This window comes from Eriocheir sinensis, chromosome 56, assembly GCF_024679095.1.
Source record: "Eriocheir sinensis breed Jianghai 21 chromosome 56, ASM2467909v1, whole genome shotgun sequence".
Taxonomy (NCBI): domain Eukaryota; kingdom Metazoa; phylum Arthropoda; class Malacostraca; order Decapoda; family Varunidae; genus Eriocheir; species Eriocheir sinensis.
Genome location: NC_066564.1, coordinates 8571715 through 8593501, shown reverse-complemented (window position 1 = coordinate 8593501; position 21787 = coordinate 8571715). Strand labels below are relative to the sequence as shown.

The 21787-nt window shown below is 43.1% G+C and overlaps 1 protein-coding gene across 2 annotated transcripts in view; it reads left to right on the top strand.

Moving 5' to 3' along the window:
* LOC126984262 (uncharacterized) overlaps positions 1–21787 on the top strand; it is a 274528-nt gene that overhangs the window by 191664 nt on the left and 61077 nt on the right. For both annotated transcript variants that reach the window (XM_050837881.1, XM_050837880.1), the window contains one exon: positions 20804–21012. In XM_050837881.1, coding sequence (XP_050693838.1) covers positions 20804–21012 — 209 coding nt within the window. The remainder of the gene's footprint in view (positions 1–20803; positions 21013–21787) is intronic.

Sequence of the window (21787 nt, the reverse complement as noted above, 5' to 3'; positions counted from 1 at the left end):
GCATTTAAATCCAGTATGTTAAAGTGCAGTAGAGCCATTTTAGATAACTCAGACAAACCACAGAACAAGTTAAGAACAAAACACATGCTTACATACACACACATTTAAATCCAGCATGTTAAAGTACAGTTAGATGACTCAGACAAACCACTATAAATACATACATATTCATAAACACTTATTTATTCACAAGTCACCGACACACACACATACACACACACACAAACGCACACACATAAATTCATAACACAGACGTATATCCATTTATGCAGATTCAATTATAAGGAAAATTAAACAAATCCACACTCAGATTTATGTTACGGAAGTTTAGAGTTATTTTGGATGCGTCACCACTAGAGAGAAAAAACATGTGGGCAGGTAACCTCAAGCCGTTCTCCGTAAGGCCGCGTAAGTCAACCAACCACAGGGTGACTCTAGCAATTAACGTCACCCTAATGGTCCTGTCAACACCAATTACCGCCCCGACGATGATTCACGCGGCGACGACCCTGAGACACGAGTACGACAACACGACGAGGAGGAGGAGGAGAAGGAGGTGAAGGAGGGCGGTAATGTTTAATGACGTGTGCTGTGCTTTGCTGTGCTGCTTTGTGCCTGCTGTGCTGCCTCGCTCCTGCCACGCCGACGATAATAAACATGTTAGCTTAAGTTTATGTCGCCTCCTTGTGCCTTCCTCCTCCTCCTCCTCACCCTCTTCCTCCTACTACTCATTCTGCTTCTGCTCTTCCTCTTCCTCTTCCTTCTCCTCCTGTGCATTCTGTTCCTGCTCTTCCTCTTTCTCCTCCTCCTCTTATCCCAACACTATCCTCACCTTTCATATAATCTTAATACTTCTCGTGTGTGCGCTTATACACACACACACACACACACACACACACACACACACACACACACACACACACACACACACACACACACACACACACACCGCCAGGAAGTAGGTGTGTGCTTTCTCATGCGTGTGTGTTGGGCAGGATACTCGCTCGGAACTTCAAAATACATCTGCGTCCGTCCAGAGCGGGGAAGCACACACAAAAAAGGGGTCAAACAGGGTCGTGCTCCTGGCCCCGGCGGCGTGCATTATGCTCGTGACTTTCATTACCTGTATGTGACGCGTTATTAACTGTCACTTAGAGTTCATTTTTGTCTCATCTCCATGGTTTGTTTATTTAGCTGGTTTGCTGGTTTTACTGTTGTGCTTATCGGTGAAATTTTCCCTCTATATTGTTTCTATTTTTTTACCAATGATTCTATGATATTTTGGGGGTCCTGACACACCTCATTTTATTATCTAACTTTCATTCTTGATCTTTACCAGTGATTTTCAATGTTTGTGTTTCAGTTGGTTCAGAGTTTTGCTCGGCTTATCATGTGAATGGGTTTTAATGACGCTTGCATGAAGACGAATAGGACTGGAGGTGTGAGAGGCAGGGATGGTGGGTAGGGGCTGACTAGGAGACTGGCGGGTGATTGTCCTGTTTCTTGACGCACATCAGAGGGCAAGAGAAGGTGGAAGCCGCTGCGACTCGGAGAGAGAGACGAAGGAGAGGGCGGCATCTTTGACCCTAGGTACAGGCAGCCGGTGGAAAAGTCACGGCTAATTGACGTTCACTGAGGGAGAACATCATCGGGGATATCAAAGAAGCGGGAGTAATTTTCCTGTAATGTGTTCCCCTAGAGACCGAGACCAAGGGACACACTACATCAAGAGGCGACCCCAGACCCTAACAGACCCCGGAAGCCAGACCTCAGACCCAGCGTCACCAGATTTTCATACCCAGAAGATTGAATTTGTCAGTTTCAGCTCCCAAAGTTGTCGTACCCTCTCAAATAACGGTGTTCAATTAAAGTTATCGTTAATACCTCAATTACTGATGTTTTATGCAGTCTGGAAACGTTCCCCAGACCCCAGCTAAGCCCTAGACCCAAGACCCCAGTTATGCCCCAGACCCAAGACCCCAGTTATGCCCCAGACCCAAGACAAGCGTTGCCAGATTGCCTTACTCATCCTCTCCTGTATACCGCCTTCCGACCCAAAAACTGTCTCCTAAAACCAAATAATGAGACTCATTTATAGTTATCATTACAATCGTTAATTCCTGATGTCTTTTGGGGATCGTCAAGTGTCAAAAATTTGTAAACACGATCCTGTAAGTACAACAATCTGGCAACGTTGCGGCCAAGACCCCAGCTAAGCCCCAGACTCCAAACCCCAGACTCAGACCTCCAACGCCACATCCAGACCCCAGACCTCGGCAGTGTTGGGTACGCGAGTCGTGACGTTGCCACAAGACAGGAAGCCTCAGCGATACTCGTAGTTTGGCGGACTGCGACAATATTCTCCTTCTGCAGAAAACTAGATGATCGCGTGTCGTACTTAACAGAAAAAAGACATTTAGTTTCTTTGACTTCCAAGACATAATTATCCCTCCATCGTGGATTGTGGAGTGGTCACTGAGTCACCATAAGCCTTTTTTTAAGTAGGATATGTTTAAAAGTACATGGAACGAACAGTTGTATAGTGAAGATAAGAGCGAGTTAATATGACACAACAAAATAACAGGCGCTCCCAACCGAGGCCAAAACACTTCATTACGAGCAGTGCAATGAGGAGCGATTTTTTGTCATGGGTCGTGATGAGTGTTTGTGGCTTAACTACATGCCAGCAGGGGCGGGAGGGCACCAGGCATCACGTAAACATTTGTAATCATCGGATTCTTGAATAATCAAACTTTTATTGATGATACGCGCCTGGTTTGAAATACCGATGCGTAACATTTTTCAATCACTGACCGTGTCGATGTGAACGAGTGCTTTATTTATTCCATGTCATCTGTTTTTTACACGTTCCATCGTTTTCGCCGTAATCGTGGGATATTTCCCCATCACCAAACGAATCCTGTCCATCTGTCTTGAAATCGGTCTGTCTGCCTGTCTGTCCGTCCCATAAATCCGCCACCCTCCCCCTCCCCGCAACTGCAAACCCTCTCCCCTCCATCCCTCCCGCTCCTCACGTCCCCCCCCCCCTCCCCAACACTAGAAGGTTCAGTATTCTGTGGAAAACGGGAAAAGGGTTAAAAGGTGAAAAAGTGATGCGTGGCGGAGGACGTTATGTATATAGAGAAAGGGGAACGGGGGGAGGTGGACAGGTGGCCTACAGGTGGACGTGAGAACATTAATCAGTGTCATACGGCGTCCCCCTCAGGTTAATTGGCTCTCGGCAGGTTTTTTTTTTGTTTTCTGTGAGCCGTGTTTTCTTTGCGAGGTTATTCATTTAGCATTTATTAGGTGTGTATGTTATTATCTCCATTTTCTCTATCTCTCTCGCTCTCTCTCCCTCTCTCTCTCTCGCTCTCTCTCATTATCTCGCCTTTTACTGTTACCTCTGCGACAAAACCACATCTTTATAATTTCTACCTCAAACATCAACCTCACCACCAGCACCACCACCACCACTACCACCACCACCACCACCACTACCACCCATCCATTGCCTACCCTTACTCATCCTCCTTCCCCTTCCCATCCACCCTACCTGATCCTCCCCATCCCTTCCTCACCCTCCCTCCCATTCCCATCCATCCCTCCTGAACCTCCCCTCACTCTCCCTCATCCTCCTTCCCCTTCCCATCCCTCCCTCCTGAACCTTCCCTCACTCTCCCTTCCTCACCCCCCCCCCCCTCACCCCGCTGCGGCACTGTGGCGGGGAAGGTAAACTCAGTCCTTAATTGGCAGAATCTAGCGTTAGGTATCGTCCAATTTAGCGTGACATTAAGTTGGCTGAAGTGTCATTATGGAGGACGGTGGCTGAGCTCTGTCATCGAAACCCCTCCCTCCTTCTCCTCTTCCCCCTCTCTCTCGTTCTCCTCCTCCTCTTCCTCCTCCTCCTCCTCCTCTTGCTACTCTTGGTCTTGTCTCCCGCTACTCTTCTCCCTCCTCCTCCACCTTTTGCGTACCATCTTTTGTCTTTTTCTTCCCCTTTTTTCGCTTTTTGTTATATTTTCCTTTTTTCCTTTTCATTCTTTTCTTTTTCTTGTTTTATTTTTTTTGTTATTTTTCTTCTTGTTCTTGTTGTTCTTCGTTTGTCTTCTTTTACTTGTTCGTCTTGGTTTTGTTGTTCTTCTTTCTCTTCCTCTTCCTCTGATTCTTTTTCTCATGTGTTGCGTCTTCCTTCCTTTCCTCCCTTCCCTCTCTTCTTCGCCTATTCATCGTCTTGCGCTTTTCTCATTTATTTTTCTTCTTTCCTTTTTTTCCTCTTCGACGCTAATAAGAAGGGGAGGAGGAGGAGGAGCAGGACAAGGAGGAGGAGGAGGAGGAGGAGCAGGTGCGAGGAGAACAAAACACACACACACACACACACACACACACACACACACACACACACACACACACACACACACACACACACACACACACACACACACACACACACACTCAGACGGCGGAATTACGGAGGATAGAATGTGGATCTCCTCCGACTTGGGACGCACTGATTGAAATCGATATAATGCAATAAAAAGAACAACTAAAACAATTACACTTCCTAGGGTGGACACATAAGAGATGCAGAAACAATACAATGCAGAATGGACGAGGAACAAATTGAATACGAAAACGAGTAAGAACACCTGCCGTGACTAATAACCGTGAGAGAACAGGTGGGAAGGGAAGGAGTGCTGCTCTACCTTCTGTGCGGGAGAGACAAGGTAAGATTTTTTTTTTTTTTTCAACAAAGGAGACAGCTCAAGGGCACACAAAAATGGAAACAATAATAAATAAAAAAAATCCCGCTACTCGCTGCTCCCAAAAAGAATCCAAAGAGGTGGCCGAAGGAGATGATAAGAAGAAGCGATATGATGCTTTACCAGCCACGTTTATGGGCGAAAAAGAGTCAAGGGTGAGTAGAGAGGGTCGAGAACTTTGAGAGAATAGGTAGAAAGGTGTGCTGTGTTACCTGGTATGGGAAAGACAACGTGAGAATGAAAAGAAGAAGCGGAATAATACCTTACCAGTGACATTTATGCGCGAAATAGAATCAAGGGATACTGGAGAGAGTCAGGAAAAGAATGGTATGCCTCGGGGCTGGCTATTCAGTCCCTCAAGTATAGACAAGGCGAGAATGATAAGGAGAATCGGAATAATACTTTCTTTACAAGTGACATTTATGCACGAAATAGAATCAAGGGGTGCTGGAGAGGGTCAGGAAAAGGATGGCATGCCGCGGGGTCGCTTTCTTCTTCTGTCCCTCCTTCCTCCTCGTTACGGCTGCGTCAGGAAGGAACCCTCATAAGCACCTCATATGTTTTTCGTCTCCGGAGACCTGCAGGGAACGCAGACTCTCGGCGTGGTGCGCTTCTGAACCCACATTCCACGTAATCCACTCCTCTCTCTCTCTCTTCCCTCGTCCACTTCCTTCTCCTCCTCCTCCTCCTCCTCCTCCTCCTCCTCCTCCTCCTTTTCTTGATCCTGTTCCTTCTATTCGTTCTTCTCTTCCTTTTTTTTTTGTGTTAGTTTTCTACGCTGTACTTCTCTCCTCGTCCTCCTCCTCCTCCTCCTCCTCCTCCTCCTTTTCTTGATCCTGTTCCTTCTATTCGTTTTTCTCTTCTTCCTTGTTTTTTTATATTTGTGTTAGTTTTTTACGCTATGCCCCTCTCCTCCTCCTCCTCCTCCTCCTCCTCCTCCTCCTTTTCTTCATCCTCTTCCTCCTCCTATTCGTTCTCCTCTTCATCCTTTTTTTATCTTTGTGTTGTTGTTTTTTTATGCTATACTCCTACTCTATTTCTTCTTTCTCTCTTCCTCCTCTTCGTTCTAATCTTCTTCCTTTTATCAATATGTCGGTTTTCTTTGTTTTTCTCCTCGTTCTCTTTTTTCTGGATCCCTTTTTTTCTTTCTTGGTCTTCTTTTTATCCCTATTCGTCCTTCTCTTCTCCTTTATCCATCCTTGCCCTCTTCTTTTTTATATCATCTCAACCTTCTATTTTTTTTTCTTTCTTCTTTTCTTCCTCTTCCTCTTTTTCTCGCTTTCCTTGTCCTTCTTTTTTTTCTGGTCCTTCACTTTTTCTCTAGACTTTTTTTCCTCTTTATTTATGTTTCCTAATCTCCCTCTTTTTCTTTGTATCTCATTGTCTTATTTTTTTCGTTGTCCTCTTCCTCCTCCTCCTCTTTATCCCTTATCATCGTCCTCCCATTTTCTTTTTCTTCCCTGTTTCCTTTTTTTCTCGTCCTATTCCTCCACTTTTTCCCTTCGCCTTCATCCTCTTCTTATCATCGTCATTCTTCTATTAATTATTTATCTTCCTCCTTTTCAGCTCAAGATTCCAAAAACAAATAATCTAATAATATATGCAAGGAATTGATTTATTTTATTACCAGATTTCGACAAAAGTTTGCAATCTCTCTCTCTCTCTCTCTCTCTCTCTCTCTCTCTCTCTCTCTCTCTCTCTCTCTCTCTCTCTCTCTCTCTCTCTCTCTCTCTCTCTCTCTCTCTCTCTCTCTCTCTCTCTCTCTCTCTCTCTCTCTCTCTCTCTCTCTCTCTCTCTCTCTCTCTCTCTCTCTCATGGGGTATTTACCTGATCATGGTCACCTGTTTGCCCCATAAAGGTTCAAAGTGCTCATCCCGCTGTCTTGTCTCCATCTCTGCTGTTTTTCACTTCTTTTTTTTAATCCTGGGAACACACGAACGGCTGGGGGATTCGAACGTGGGAGGCTGGAACACACACACACACACACTTACACCTTACTCCTCTACACTCCCTCCCTTCCGCCACCCTCCCTCCGTCTTCTCTCTCCCTCCTCCCTTTCCTCCATCCTACTTCCTTACTCCTCCTCCTCCACCTCCTACCACCTTCCTCCATCCATGCCAACAAAGTCTTCATAAACATAACGTGGGGAATATTAACACATTAGAAGCTTTGAAAGTGTTGTTAATTATCTTTCTTCGTAATTAAACGTATGATAACCTTTCCGTAGACATGTTCGGGTCAGTCTGCGTGTGTGTGTGTGTGTGTGTGTGTGTGTGTGGTATGGCTTCCGTGCTCTGGTGAATTTTGGAACTGTTTAATTTTTTGAAGCCTCTCCTCTGCTGCCGAAGACCCGTGTCGTCGCGGGGCTTAAAAATTATCAAAAAAAGAAAGAAAAACGTGGGAAAAAAGAAAGAAGTGTTCTACGCCGGGTTGACTTTTTTATTGTCTCGGTAATTCAGGGGTTTTTTTTTTCTTTTTTTCTTTTTTTTAGGGTTGTGTTGAAAAAGTTGTGATTGCTCATGATAAAAAAATGATAAAGTTCTAATTGTTCTTGTCGTGACTGGCTTTCATATTATTATTATTGACGTGTTTGTTGTTATTATTATTATTATTATTATTATTATTATTATTATTATTATTATTATTATTATTATTATTATTATTATTATTATTATTATTATTATTATTATTATTATTATTACTTGTATCATTGTTATCATTATTATCATTCTAGTGTTTCATTTTCATTATCTTTATTTTGATGCCATTTATCTTTTTCTTCTTCTCTTTTCTTCTTCGTCATCTTTTTTTCTTGTTTCCTTTCTTTTTCTTCTTTTTTTATTATTGCTATTATTACTATTTGTATTATCAGAAGTATTATTAGTAGTAACAGTAGTAGTAGTAGTAGTATTAGTAGTAAGAGGAGGAGGAGAAGGAGGAGCTATATTAGGCATCATTGTATTATTCTATTTTATTCTCAACTCACACAAAACGAATAAAACAAAACAGTACATTACCAGCCCGACACTGGGTAATAAACGTCCCGCCGCATCACCGCCGCAACAGAGAAGAATTGGTCGAACAGCAGCGGCGGCAGGAAGCACCACCAGCAGCAGGATCAGGGCAGCAGCAGCGGCAGCATTACGTTAATAAAGCGGGGAGCGGCCAGCAGCAAATATGGACAGGAAGAGCAGCACGTTGAAGGAGGGAAAAAAAGGCATATGTGAGCAGGAACAGCAGCAGGTTGAAGAAGGACAAAAACAGCAAGAAATGTGGAGAGGAAGAGCAGCAGATGGAGCAGAAGCAGGAGGAAAACAGCAGAACACAACAGCACCATGACCTACAAGTAGAAAAATTGTCAGCAGAAATGTGGGACAGAGAAACAATATGGAAAAATTTTTTAAATCAGCAGACACAGCAGGAGCAGCAGCAGCACGTCCCGCGCCGCCTGCTGCTGCTGGACTCTGTATAGTCGACCTTATTCGCCAGTCTGGACGGTTATTAATTATTTGCCATATTTTCGTGCGCGGGTCGCTCTGACGCGGGGCTTAATGGTGTGTCGTCGCGTGGCGGTGGTGGTGGTGTGGGGAGGGTGTTGTGATGAGAGGTGTGGCGGTGGTGATGGTGGTGGTGCTGGGGTTTGGAATTAGATATTATGTTGTTGATCTTATTCTTGTTTGTCTTTTGGTGGTAATGAATGTTTTTGTTACATGAAATGAGTGCTAACACACACACACACACACACACACACACACACACACACACACACACACACACACACACACACACACACACACACATGCAAACGTGCTCGCGCGTGGAAGCTGGGACCTCGTGACCCAAATAATAATATTAAAAATGATGGTAACAATTATTATGATGATAATAGTAATGAAATTTTTTTTAAATATTTATAATGATAAGACTAAGAAGCTAAGAAATTAAATAAAACTCTGATAATAATTGTTACAATAGTACCTAGAAGTGAAAATAATATTAATGATATGATAATGATAATTGCAAGGTTAGTTATAAATATTTTAATAATATTTGTCATGATATTACAAATGATATTATAATATTAATGCTGATAACACACTGATAAAGCCCAAACCCGCAACGAGCGAGCGTCACGCCGCGGACCAAAAACCGCCGCCGTGTGCCGCCGTGTGTTTTATACACGGCCGAGAATTATGCGATCGCCGCACTCTATTACGGGGACGCGAAATTTGCTCTCCATCCTTTTAGTACATAAAGAGCGGGCGATCATTAGCGCGGCGGAATGATGATGCGGCCCGTCGGTTCTTACACTTGCTAATTGCCTGGTGATAATTGAATGGCCGGTCAGGGTGTGAACCGCGGTGATCTGCGCCGCTGATTTAGGGATAGAGTGATGTGTAACTGGCGACGAGTGATTCCGGTGGTGAGGTGAGCAGGCGGACGACGAGGAGGAAAAAAGTGGAGGTGTGTGAAGTTATAGGGGTAGAGAACATGAGAAGGAGGGTGTGGTGGGTCCGGATCATGCCTAGATAGATATTAGAACAGAAGGAGATGAGCAAAAAAAATGTATATTCCAGTTGTAGATTTCAAACGCCTCGTCATCACTTCGCAATCATCGGCTTCTTCCTCTTCCTCCAACTCCTCCTCCTCCTCCTCCATCTAACCTCGTCATTCTCCTTTTTATCATTACCTCCTACCCATCCTCCGTATGCCTTGCCTCCTCCGAACTGGACTTATCACCTTCATCCCCACTACTTCTCTAATCGTTCCGTGTTTTGCGTCCCGTCGAGTCGTCATAATCATCGTCGTCGTCTCGTGACCCTGAAGACCGTCCGTAGAAAGTTTCATTTAGCGCCCTTAATTACGACTTGTTTTTCCGAGGCGCACTTTTCCGGGGCAATGAATATTTTATCGGCCGGGCAGACGAGGCGAAATTGCACACAACACGGAGTTAATTATCTCGCTGTTGCGCGTGTGACTCAGGTGGTAATGTACGCACACAGGCTGCTAGGACAGGTGAGATATGTGCGTGTGTGTGTGTGTGTGTGTGTGTGTGTGTGTGTGTGTGCACGTGCCGTATAGTGGAGAGACGGTCGTCATGAAATTTCACCTGAAAATTCAATTAGAGGAAGTATCACTCACGCCAGGTATTCACTGATCACAAGTAGGAGCTCACCTTCTCACGACATCCTGCCAATTACCTGTTTCCGAAAACCTACGCGTGAGCAAGTCGTCCTATTTATGAGCTGAAGTCAGTCGCCTAAAAAGGAAAAGCATAGATTATTTTGAGGATTCGTGCTCGTCAGGTGTCCGCCATGTCGAGCTCATCGCACCCTCCCGAGAAAGAGTAAATATATTAATGAAAAGTTCGCTGCTCTCGCCGGCACTAGGAAATCTGCCATCAAGGTAATGAAAGCCATCAGCGCACGTGGAGAGCATGTGATATTGGAAAGGTTCACAGCACGAGGGTCTTTTTTTATAATGCCGCCTCATAATTAAGGTACTGAGCATAGCATTAAATGTAATATCATGAGATTGTTTCCCTCAGTTCTATTTCATTTTTTATCCAGTAATAATCGTGTTGTTGTACGAGAGGGAGGAAGAGCCTCTCGTCAAAGTTCCTGGGATTTTCATGGACCGTTTTGCAATCCTAATGATAGTTTTACGCGGCTGCTGTATCTCGACCGGGAAAAAGATCACCCACATAAAAACCTGTTAATCCTCTCTGTGGTCTTCGGGAATAGTCGTAATGGCAGCCTGATACGTTTAAGAATACGGGCCAATACTAGGGAGTCAGGTGAGGCCTCGGGAAGCAGGTGTTCAGGCGGCCTCGAGGGGAAGACTTTGTGTGCTGGATTAAAAACGTTTGGTTGTAATTCCCTAACTGTCTTTGCTCTTTTTTTCATTCTCTCTCTCTCTCTCTCTCTCTCTCTCTCTCTCTCTCTCTCTCTCTCTCTCTCTCTCTCTCTCTCTCTCTCTCTCTCTCTCTCTCTCTCTCTCTCTCTCTCTCTCTCTCTCTCTCTCTCTCTCTCTCTCGTTGGCAAATTCATTACAGGTCAGCCGCCTTCTCTCTGAACACATATTCACCTTTTAACTTTGAATTTTCTGCAATATTGGTCCTTTGAGAGCGGAGGAGGAGGAGGAGGAGGAGGAGGAGGAAGAAGAAGAAGAAGAAGAAGAAGAAGAAGAAGAAGAAGAAGAAGAAGAAGAAGAAGAAGGAAGAAAAAGAAGTAGAAGAAAAAGAAGAAGGAGAGAAAGAAGAAGAAAAGAAGAAGAAGCAGAGGAAGAAGAAGAAAAGAAGAAGAAGGAGAGGAAGAAGAAGAAGAAGGAAAAGGATAAGAAAGAAGAAACGGTGAACATGAAAGAAGAGACGAGAAAGAATAGAAGTAGCAGAAGAAAAGACCAAATAAGAAGGAAAAGAAAAGAAAAGAAAGACAAATCTGAAGAAAAGCTAGGAGAAAAAAAAATATAAAAAAAATGTAAATTAAGGTAAAAAAAAAGAAGGAGAAAACAAAACATGAACGTAAGCAGTGTTGGTTTTAAATCCTCTACTTAATTTTACTTTCATTTCATTTTAGTTGCTCCATGGTGGGATTTCCGCCGCCGACGGGAGTGTAATTACGTCCAAGTTAACTCATTTGGGACGTAGGCGAATTTTCATGTTTAATGCTCCTGTGAAATGTATCAGGAGAGTGTACCTTCCTATTGAATAATTAGAACCTTATTGTGCATTAATGACTCTCTCTCTCTCTCTCTCTCTCTCTCTCTCTCTCTCTCTCTCTCTCTCTCTCTCTCTCTCTCTCAAAGGTCAATTCCATTCCTCAAAAGGTCAATTCCAGTCCCAAAAAGGTCAATTCCAGTCCCAAAAAGGTTAATTCCAGTCCCAAAAAGTCAGTTCCAGTTCCTAAAAGCCAGTTCCAGTCAGAAGTCCCAGTCATTCCAGTCCTTTCGTAGGTTTCCCCGGCAGGCTCGCCCCTACATTCCCTGGCTACTCACTCCGTACATTATTCTGTATATCTAGTACTTAGAATAAATGTTCCTAAAGCCCCAGACCTTGTTCATGCTATGCTTTACCTCGGCAGTACACACACACACACACACACACACACACACACACACACACACACACACACACACACCACCTGTCCTTACATAATTTAAGCACCCTTTCAGATATACTTACAATTTCTCACCTGTTTGTTCAGTCTGTTTTCGTCTTCCTAAAATTTCACATGTTTTTCTATTATATATATATTTTCTTCAGGCAGGCAGAGCATAAACCCACACATTTCGCCCCAGCCAAGCTACCTCTTTTTCTGCCCTTCAAAAATGCACACACGCACGGAAATAGTAAAATAAACAAATAGATGAAAGAATATATGAAACAATTGAATAGGGAAATGCAAGTTCAGGTTTTTGTTCTCTTTCAATCCCAGACTCTCCAGCATTCGGTATAATCCTTTTCGTCAAGAGAAACGTGAAATTTGTTTTGGGGGAATTTCTTTGGCTTGCTGTTGACCGTTTAGCGCCGGGGACGAAAGAAGTGTTCCCGCGCCGGCCTGTTGCTTGCCAGTTAGATGGACCCTTATCATATTTATTCCTTTTGTCTTTGCTCTTGTTTGATTGAGAGAAGACTAGTCGGTAAGAGGCACGGGCTCTAAAGGGGAAGGACAGAGAGAGAGAGAGAGAGAGAGAGAGAGAGAGAGAGAGAGAGAGAGAGAGACAGACAGACAGACAGACAGACAGGCAGAGAGAGAGAGAGAGAGAGTGTGTGACAGACAGACAATCTTTTTTCTCATTATTTTTTTTCCCTTGAGCTACTTCCTTTACTGTAAAAAAAAAGACATAGAGAGAGATTTATGTGAGCCGGGAGTCGAGTTCACACGAAAAACAAAGGTTTCACAGGTACGCATTTTTCATTTAGCGCTTTTCCAGACTAATCCTCTTTTCCTTCATCTCCTCCCCCGACCATTTTATTCCTCTTTCTTCCTCTATCCAATTTTACTGCTGCCTTCTTTCCGCTGTATCCGTCCCCTCGATCCTGCCTTTCCCTTCCCGTTAGGCCAATTCTAGTGTGTGTCTCTCCAGTCCTCCGCCTCTCCAGCTATCTTTGTCTCCCTTCCTCCCTGACTCCCTACCTCCGCTAACCTTCTCTCCTTCATCCTCTCTCTGAGCCTTGTATTGTCATTTCTTTATTTTTGCCTATTCCTTTCATTTTCAGGCCTTTCGTTCTTTTGTTCTTGTTCTTATGGTTTTCCTCTATGTTCTACTTCAAAGTCTTTCATTTATTTATCCTCTCGTCATCTCTTATTTAGCTCTTGATATATTCTTTTCTGCTAGTCATTCTTCGTTTCAAATGTTTTCTTGTTTTTCTGGTCATTAACTTTCTTTTCGTTTTAACTTTTACTCGTTTCCTCCTCCAACAGAGTCTCCCTTCTTCAACATTTCGGCGCCCAAGCAAACATTCTTAATAGTCTTAGGCATTTCCAAGGGTAGTTTTATGATTCTTCTGGTAGTGTGACCATTCTTCTGTGCCATGAACCTAAAAAAAATCACTCATAAGAACAAGATTGATCTCCTTTTCGGCATTTATAAACAGTTAATGTGGGAAGCGGAGGTGTCTAGGAATGCCAACTTGTCTCATAACCTCTTCGTCTTCTCTTCGTTGACATTTCCGTATTTTTTATGTGTTTTCTCCCTCTCAGTCCAATATCCTGTACTGGTCTAGCTGTTCTTTCCCTTCTGTCAGCCTCCCTTCACTGTCACAACCTCTCCTGTTTTCATATTCTAACCTAACCTAACCTCTTCTTCTCTTTGTTGACATTTCCGTATTTTTTTGTGTCTTTTCTCGCCCTCAGTCCAATATCATGTACTTGTCCAGCTGTTCCCTCCCTTCTGTCAGCCTCCCTTCACTGTCTCAACCTCTCCCGTCTGCATATTCTAACCTAATCTAACATCTTCGTCTTCTCTTCGTTGACATTTCCGTATTTTTTATGTGTTTTCTCCCTCTCAGTCCCATATCCTGTACTGGTCTAGCTGTTCTCTCCTTTCTCTCAGCTCCCTTCACTGTCACAACCTCTCCCGTCTGTATATTCTAACATAACCTAACACCGTCTTCTCTTCGTTGATATTTCTGTATTTTTTTATGTCTTTTCTCCCCCTCGGTCAAATATCCTGTACTGGTCTAGCTGTTCACTCCCTTCAATCAGCCTCCCTTCACTGTCACAACCTCTCCCGTCTGCATATTCTTACATAACCTAATACCGTCTTCTCTTCGTTGATATTTCCGTATTTTTTATGTCTTTTTCTCCCCCTCGGTCAAATATCCTATACTGGTCTAGCTCTTCAATCAGCCTCCCTTCACTGTCGCAACCTCTCCTGTCTGTATATTCTAACCTAACATAACCTAACCTGACCTTTTCAGAAGTGGGCTCCACATACCCGTACAGAAAAGGGAAATACACCTCCCGTCTCTACGCTTAATACTACCCTCAACTATATCTCCCTGTCTCATGTCTACACTTCCTCATCTTCCTTTTCCTGCTCTTCCTCCTCCTCCTCCTCTGCACCGCTCCACCTCTTCCGTCTCCCCGCTTAACCTAGCCACTACTATCCCTGTCTGTCTCATTCCTGCACTTTCTCATCTCCCTTCTCCTGCTCTTCCTCCTCCTCTGCACCGCTCCACCTCTTCCGTCTCCCCGCTTAACCTAGCCACTACTATCCCTGTCTGTCTCATCCCTGCACTTCCTCATCTCCCTTCTCCTGCTCTGCTTCTCCTCTTTCTTCTCCTCATCGTGGTAATTGTTCATTTCATAGCCTCCTCAACTTCGCTTTCTCCTCCTCATTCACAGTTCCTCTCCAGCGCTTCCCGTCTCCTTCTCCCTCTTCCTCCTCCTCCTCTTCCTCCTTCCGGGTTCCCACCTTCCTCTGTTGATAGAGACGCCCCTCGAGGTGGCTCTTCGCTTCATTCCAAAAGGCTCTCACCTCAAGCCTCAAGTATTGGTTAAGACACCTTCCTCCTCCTCTTCCTCCTCCTCCTCCTCCTCCTCCTCCTCCTCCTCTCTCCTAATCCCTTTCCTACACCTCAGAAGTTGCGCTTTGCTTTCTTTTGTCTTTGAAAAATGAGGTTTGTGTTTGTTTATGTGTGTGTGTGTGTGTGTGTGTGTGTGTGTGTGTGTGTGTGTGTGTGTGTGTGTGTGTGTATCAGAGAGAGAGAGAGAGAGAGAGAGAGAGAGAGAGAGAGAGAGAGAGATCGCTTTCTCTCATAAATAATTATAGCGCCAGTGATTGACAGATTTAATTCACAGCTTTAACACACACACACACACACACACACACACACACACACACACACACACACACACACACACACACACACACACAAACGTTCGCGCCATTCTCAGCTCGAACGTTTTTTCTGCTGGCAAGAAGCGATGTCTGACCCCCGTGAGCTAAGGGAAGGATTGGGGGGGGGGGGGGGAGGTAAAGTTCCAATTTTGCCCATGAATCGACTAAGTAATTAAATCTCTCTTCAGCTGGCTATCACGAGTCTAGCACATGATCAGAGCGTGAATCAGTTACACACACACACACACACACACACACACACACACACACAACACACACACACCTCCATTCTTTTTCTTTTCTATATATATTCATCCTTATTATCCGGTCAACCTCTTCCCTTTCCTCCATTATTCATCCTCACCTTTGCTCTCCTCCTCCCTTCATCTTCCTCTCCTCGTCTCATCTAGATTTCCTTCTCTCTTTTTTTTCCTTTTCCTTTCCTCTTCTCACCAACTTCCTCTTTCCCCTTTGCTTCTCCGGCTCTCAGTCTATTTTCCTCTTTCCTATTCTTTTCCTTCCTCTTTTCACTAGTCTCCTCTTTTCTTCTCCGGCTGTTCCTCTTTACTTTCCTCTTCTTTTCCTTTCCTCTTTTCCATTTGCTTTTCCGATTCTTCATTTTTCCTTTCCTCTTTTCTTTTCCTCTTCTTTGCCTTTCGTCTTTTTTTCCTTTCCTCTTCTCATCAACCTCCTCTTGTCCTAATGCTTCTTCGGGTCTCACTTTCTTTTCCTCTGCTTTTCCTTTTATCTTCTCACGAATCTCCTGTTTTTCCTTTCTTCCCCCCCCCCCTCTATCCTCCCTTTCCTCTTTTTCCCCCTCTCTCTTCTTTCCTCATTTTCCCTCTCTCTATCTTTCCATTCCTCGTTTTTCCCTTCTTCTTCCCACCACTCTCCTTTCCTCTTTTTCCTCTCTCTCTCTCCTTTTCTCTTTTTTTCCTTTCCTCTTCCCTACAATCTCCTTTCCTTTTGCTTTTTCCTTTCCTCTTCTTTCCCTCCCTTCTCCCCTTGACTTCTTTTGCTTCCCTTTTATCTCTCCTTTCCTTCCTCCGCCTTCGGTATATGTAATTCGCCTCCATCATCACGCTCAGCACAGGATGTCATCAGGGAAACAACTGCTTACATCTGTTGAGGATTCTTATTTCGAGATTTTTTTTTTTCTTTAGGTATTTCCAAACAATGCCGAGGTTTTTTTATGGCTTTTCGCTGCGTCGTTTGTGTCGTTTATATATATTTTTTTTCATTCTCATTCTATTATTTCTTTCTTTATTTTGCTTTTTTTTATTGTTTGTTTATTCCTATTTTTTGGTTGTATTTCCTATCTTTAATGTTTGCTTTTTTATTTCATTTTCAAGTTTTCTTTTTTTATTTGATTTTTTTTATATATGTTTACCTCAAGCTTATTTTTTTACTGATTTTTAAGTTTTTTTTACCTCTTTGTTGTTGTTGTTGTATTTCCTATCTTTAGTGTTTGTTTGTTTTTCATCTAATTCAAGTTTCCTTTTTCTTATGTGATGTCTATTTTATATACGTGCTTCATGTTATTTTTTTCTCCTTTTTTTGTTGATTTTTAAGTGATTTTTATTTTATTTTTTACCTATTAACTTTTGTGTTTATGTATGTAATCCTTTTTCCTCTTTAATGTTTGCTTTTTTTATCTTTTTTTAAGTTTCCCTTTATTTTATTTCATGTCTTTTTATACATATGTACGTACCTCATTTTTTCTTCCTTTTGTTGATTTTTATGGTTTTATTTTTTACGAATCTATTTGTTTTGTGTGTGTATGTAATCGTTTTCGTGTTTTTTTTTTGTCCCTCCGAATGTTGCAAAATGTCTGAGTCCCTTATTTTCACGTGACGTCGATATAATGTGTACAAATAACCCTCGACGTTCCTTAGTGCTACCGTGTCATTATCTCATTTGACACACTCGACCTCCAACCACCTCGACATAACGACACTCGATGTAACAAAGATTTCTCTACTTGGTCTGTTTTGTTCATCTTTAATGGAAATACGACACTGTTTTGTCCGTGTGGTTTGTTTTGTTCATTTTTCTATCCATCTATCTTTCTATCTATCTATTTTTATCCATCCATTTATCTCTCTATATGTATCTATTTCTGTTCATATATCTATCTCTCTCTCTGATGATGACCACTTGTTTTCTATTATTTTCAAACGATGTACTTTTTATATCTATCTATCTATCTACCGTACCTATCTATATGTATCTTTCTTTCCATTTCTCTATCTATCTATCTCTCTCTCTGATGATGGCCACGGTGTTTCGTATTATTTTCAGACGCCGACACTGTTTTATGGGTTTGGAAGCGACTCGTTGATGAAGGAGAGAGTGGGGAAGGAAGGGCAGGAGCGAAGGAGTGACTGAGGGAGGGAGGGAAGGAGGGAGTGAAGGAGGAAGCCGGTGTTCCATAATGTATGTAATATCTCTTGGTGGAAGGGAAGGAGCTACCACCTGTATCAGAGAGGCAACGTGTGCGTGTGCGTGCGTGTACGTGTGTTTGTGTGTGTGTGTGTGTGTGTGTGTGTGTGTGTGTGTGTTCCTCACCTGTCATTGTTTTCTGTATATGTGTTCTTTAATGTTTTCGTTTGATTAATATATATTTTTCATTCGCGTTGTTTCACAGTATGTTATTTTTATTTTTATTATTTGTATTTTTGTTTTCGTTATTATATGTATTTCGTTTTCGTTATTATGTGTATTTTGTTTCCTCTTTGTGATTGTTTATTATTTTCTCCGTTCGTTAGCAATATACCGAAAAAATAGATTGACAAATTGTTACAAAAATACGCATCAAAACATCCATCCATCAGTTAATAGCGCTGACTTATTAACTAATGAGGAAACTTATATATATAACGCTGGCTGCAATATACTCCCCAAGACCCCGTTCGCACTGTGCCGACTCTGGACCACGACAACACAGCGACTTTTAGATCCTCTTCAAACTGTGCCGACTCTGGACCACGACAACCCAGCGACTTTTAGATCCTCTTCAAGCTGTGCCGACTCTGGACCACGACAACCCAGCGACTTTTAGATCCTCTTCAAGCTGTGCCGACTCTGGACCACGACAACCCAACGACTTTTAGATCCTCTTCAAACTGTGCCGACTCTGGACCACGACAACCCAGCGACTTTTAGATCCTCTTCAAACTGTGCCGACTCTGGACCACGACAACCCAGCGACTTTTAGATCCCCTTCAAACTGTGCAGACTCATCATCCGGCGATCGTTTCTAGACCTCTTTCCGACCATGTGCGACCCTTTCACATCATAACTTCACATCCAAGACCTCGTGTACCCTGAATCGCTGGGTTGTCGTGGCCCAGAGTCGGCAAAGTGTGCGACCGCTGGATGACTTGAGCGGCCTTGGGGTAACTCGCCTATGCTTTGAGGCAGACAACGAGTGACTCCAAGCTGTATCGGCCCAGCCCAGACCATGGATGCCCAGAGCCGGGTTTCTACCTTTTCCTTGGAGTACGTTGCTTATTATTTTTATTTCTCTTCTGTTTGTTGTTTTCTCCTCTTGGGTCCTCGTTTCCTTCCTCCCTCCCTTCATTTTGCATTATGTATTCTTTTTTTTATCCTTTTATCAGCTTTCTCTTTACGTGTTTTCTATTATTGTTATATTTTCCTTCTTTTCCTTGGAGTACGTTGTTTATTACTTTTATTTACCTTCTGTTTCCTGTTTTCTCCTCTTGGTTCTTCGTTTTCTTCCTCCCTGCCCTCATTTTGTACTTTACATTCTTTTTTTACTTTTTTTTCAACTTTTTCACCACGTATTTTCTATTATTTTTATTACATTTTTTTTGTTATTAGTTTATCTTTTTTCATCTCCCTTGTTTTTTCACTTCCTCATTTATCTATTATCTCCACGTATTTTCAGTTACTTTTATTACATTTTCCTGTTATCATATTTACCTTTTTATCTCCCTTGTTTTTTTCGCTTCCTCATTTATTTGCTTTCTCCAGTTATTTATTTATTTGCTTTCTCCAGTTTGCATTACTCTTCATTTCATATAATTTCCCGCGACCGCGCACTTACTTCACTCTATGAACGTGGGAGCCTCTTTTAACACGCACTCTGCCATTATTTTACTCTCATCTCCTTTCACTACATTTGCTTCGTATGAATCTCAGTCTGCGGCGCACCACCTCCCTGTAGCAAGAATAACAGGGTGTCGACGTGAAGATACATGTACTTCTCGCAGCCACGGAAGGGCTCAGAATAATGTTTTAAGTTATTTTTCATCCCCCGAAATTACCTTTTAAACGCTTTTCCTGAGTAACAGTTGGCAGTGGCGACAGAGTATGCAAGTTTCTCTCCTCCTCGTCTGTGAAGAATAATGTGTATACTTACAGCGACAATTATTCTCTGGTCTTTAGAAGTAGTTCAGAGTATTATTTTCAATGCTTCTTTACAGAGACAATTAGTGGCAGCAGCATAGTCTGCACGTCTCTCTTCGTCATAAGTACAGAATAATATATGTAGCTGCAGTACTTTTGTCTCTTGAAACATAATTTAATAAAGCGTCCGCCATAAGTTACGGCTGTGATGTCAGGCCGCGCGTGGTCGTGCTCCGGGTAGCGAAGCCTGTGCAGTCCGTCCTTTCACACAAACTTAAACCTAATTGATTATAGGGAAATAAAATTATCGTCGTGAAAAGCCTTCGTTCAAATAATATATTTTTTACAACTTTTTACTTAAATATAGTTACTTGTTCCTGGTAGTCTATTATTCGCCCATATCATCTATGAAACTACCCAGAGGCAAAGTTTATTTCCTCTCCTGTCTCCACACTAATAGCGTATTTCATTTCTTCTAAAGAATGCCGCTTCCTTTTCTTTACCTTCCCTTGACAGGAAATTGTATCTTCCTTCCCAGGGTTCGAATAATATGGCGTGCTCCCACGAGTATTATGATCCCACGCGATATCTCTCCTTCCTTGCCTTGCCACCAGAAGGCAGCGCCGGGTCACGGGCGGCTGTGGCTGTGTTCGCAAAGTTAAAAGTCGAAAGGACTCTGCCGGACGAGTTACGTTAGGTTGGGATCCTCCAGATTAAGTTAGTTCACAGTTAAAGCTCGCCGCTACACCCACTAATGCCCCTGAGTAGGTTACCAGGCTCCGTGTGATGTAGGTAAAGAAAGGATGATTTTATGTACATTTGGGAAGGAACTGTGGTGGGAATGGCTATTTTTTATTGTATATGCCGGTAAAATAAGGTAAAAACGTCCTCTGTCTGTCCTCTGTTTCGTCCTCTGTTGTCCGTTGTTTATTTCCCTCTCTCCCTCTTTTTCTAAGCCAGCCAGCGTTCCTGTTCTCGCTTTTTTTTGTGTGTGTATAAGCTAACAACTTGCCACATTCTCTCTCTCTCTCTCTCTCTCTCTCTCTCTCTCTCTCTCTCTCTCTCTCTCTCTCTCTCTCTCTCTCTCTCTCTCTCTCTCTCTCTCTCTCTCTCTCTCTCTCTCTCTCTCTCTCTCTCTCTCTCTCTCTCTCTCTCTCTCTCTCTCTCTCTCTCTCTCTCTCTCTCTCTCTCTCTCTCTCTCTCTCTCTCCATCTATCTGTCCATCTATCTATCTATCTAACTGTCTTAAATTCTTATCTCCCTCTCCTCCCCTCGTCATACTTACAACCCATCACATCCCGCCTCCCTCCTCTGACCCACAGTAGCCAGCGAGGGCCTGCGTCTGAGGGAGTCGGTCATCCCGCCCTACAAGCTGCGCGGGGAGACGGTGGAGCTGCGCTGTGACTACGAGCCCGGCAACTCGTCCATCTACTCCGTCAAGTGGTTCAAGGACGACGAGGAGTTCTACCGCTACGTCCCCCGCGACACGCCGCCCTACCACATATTTCCAAGAGGCGGCGTAACCCTGGACGTGAGTGTTGCAAAAGAGAGAGAGAGAGAGAGAGAGAGAGAGAGAGAGAGAGAGAGAGAGGATTTACTTAAGTGTTCAGACCACAAAGACCCTATGGTCCAGGCTAGGTGGTCGGTCCCTGAAATCTCTCAGGTGGGAGCTTAGGCTATTCTCGTATAAAAAAGGTTTATGAAAAATAATTTGTTGGAATTTGGTTTTATTTGTTTCCACTGAAGTTAAACAACATTAGTTTTCGTCCGTTATATCATAGATTATTTTTCATTTGAATTAATCCACATTTGCATAGCAATTAATCTCTTTTTATACATAATCTTGGTCTGCTAAGGAAGCGGTGTTTCTAAAGAGAGCATGTTAAAGCATAAAAACCTTACCTCTAAAGTTATATGCGTTATTCTCTGCCTCAATTATTCGAGGGGAGAATTTAAGGTTTGACGCGTATCTGACACCAAGATCCTTAATACACTCTACGCTTTTGAACACACTTCATAACTGATTAAAAGGTTGTTACGGAACACGACAGTCACATTGACGCCTCCGGGTCGTGACAGAGAGAGAGAGAGAGAGAGAGAGAGAGAGAGAGAGAGAGAGAATACCATGAACGTAATGAAGAAAGGAAAAAAAAAGAAATGACAAGCTAATGGAGAGGAGAGTGGTAGACAGATTCACAGGTTATGCATAGGCGAATCGAGGAAGGGACAAATAAAAAGGAAAGGAGGAATAATAGACAATGAAAGAAGAAACGGATTGGGAAGGAGGGAGTAATATCCGCTTGCTT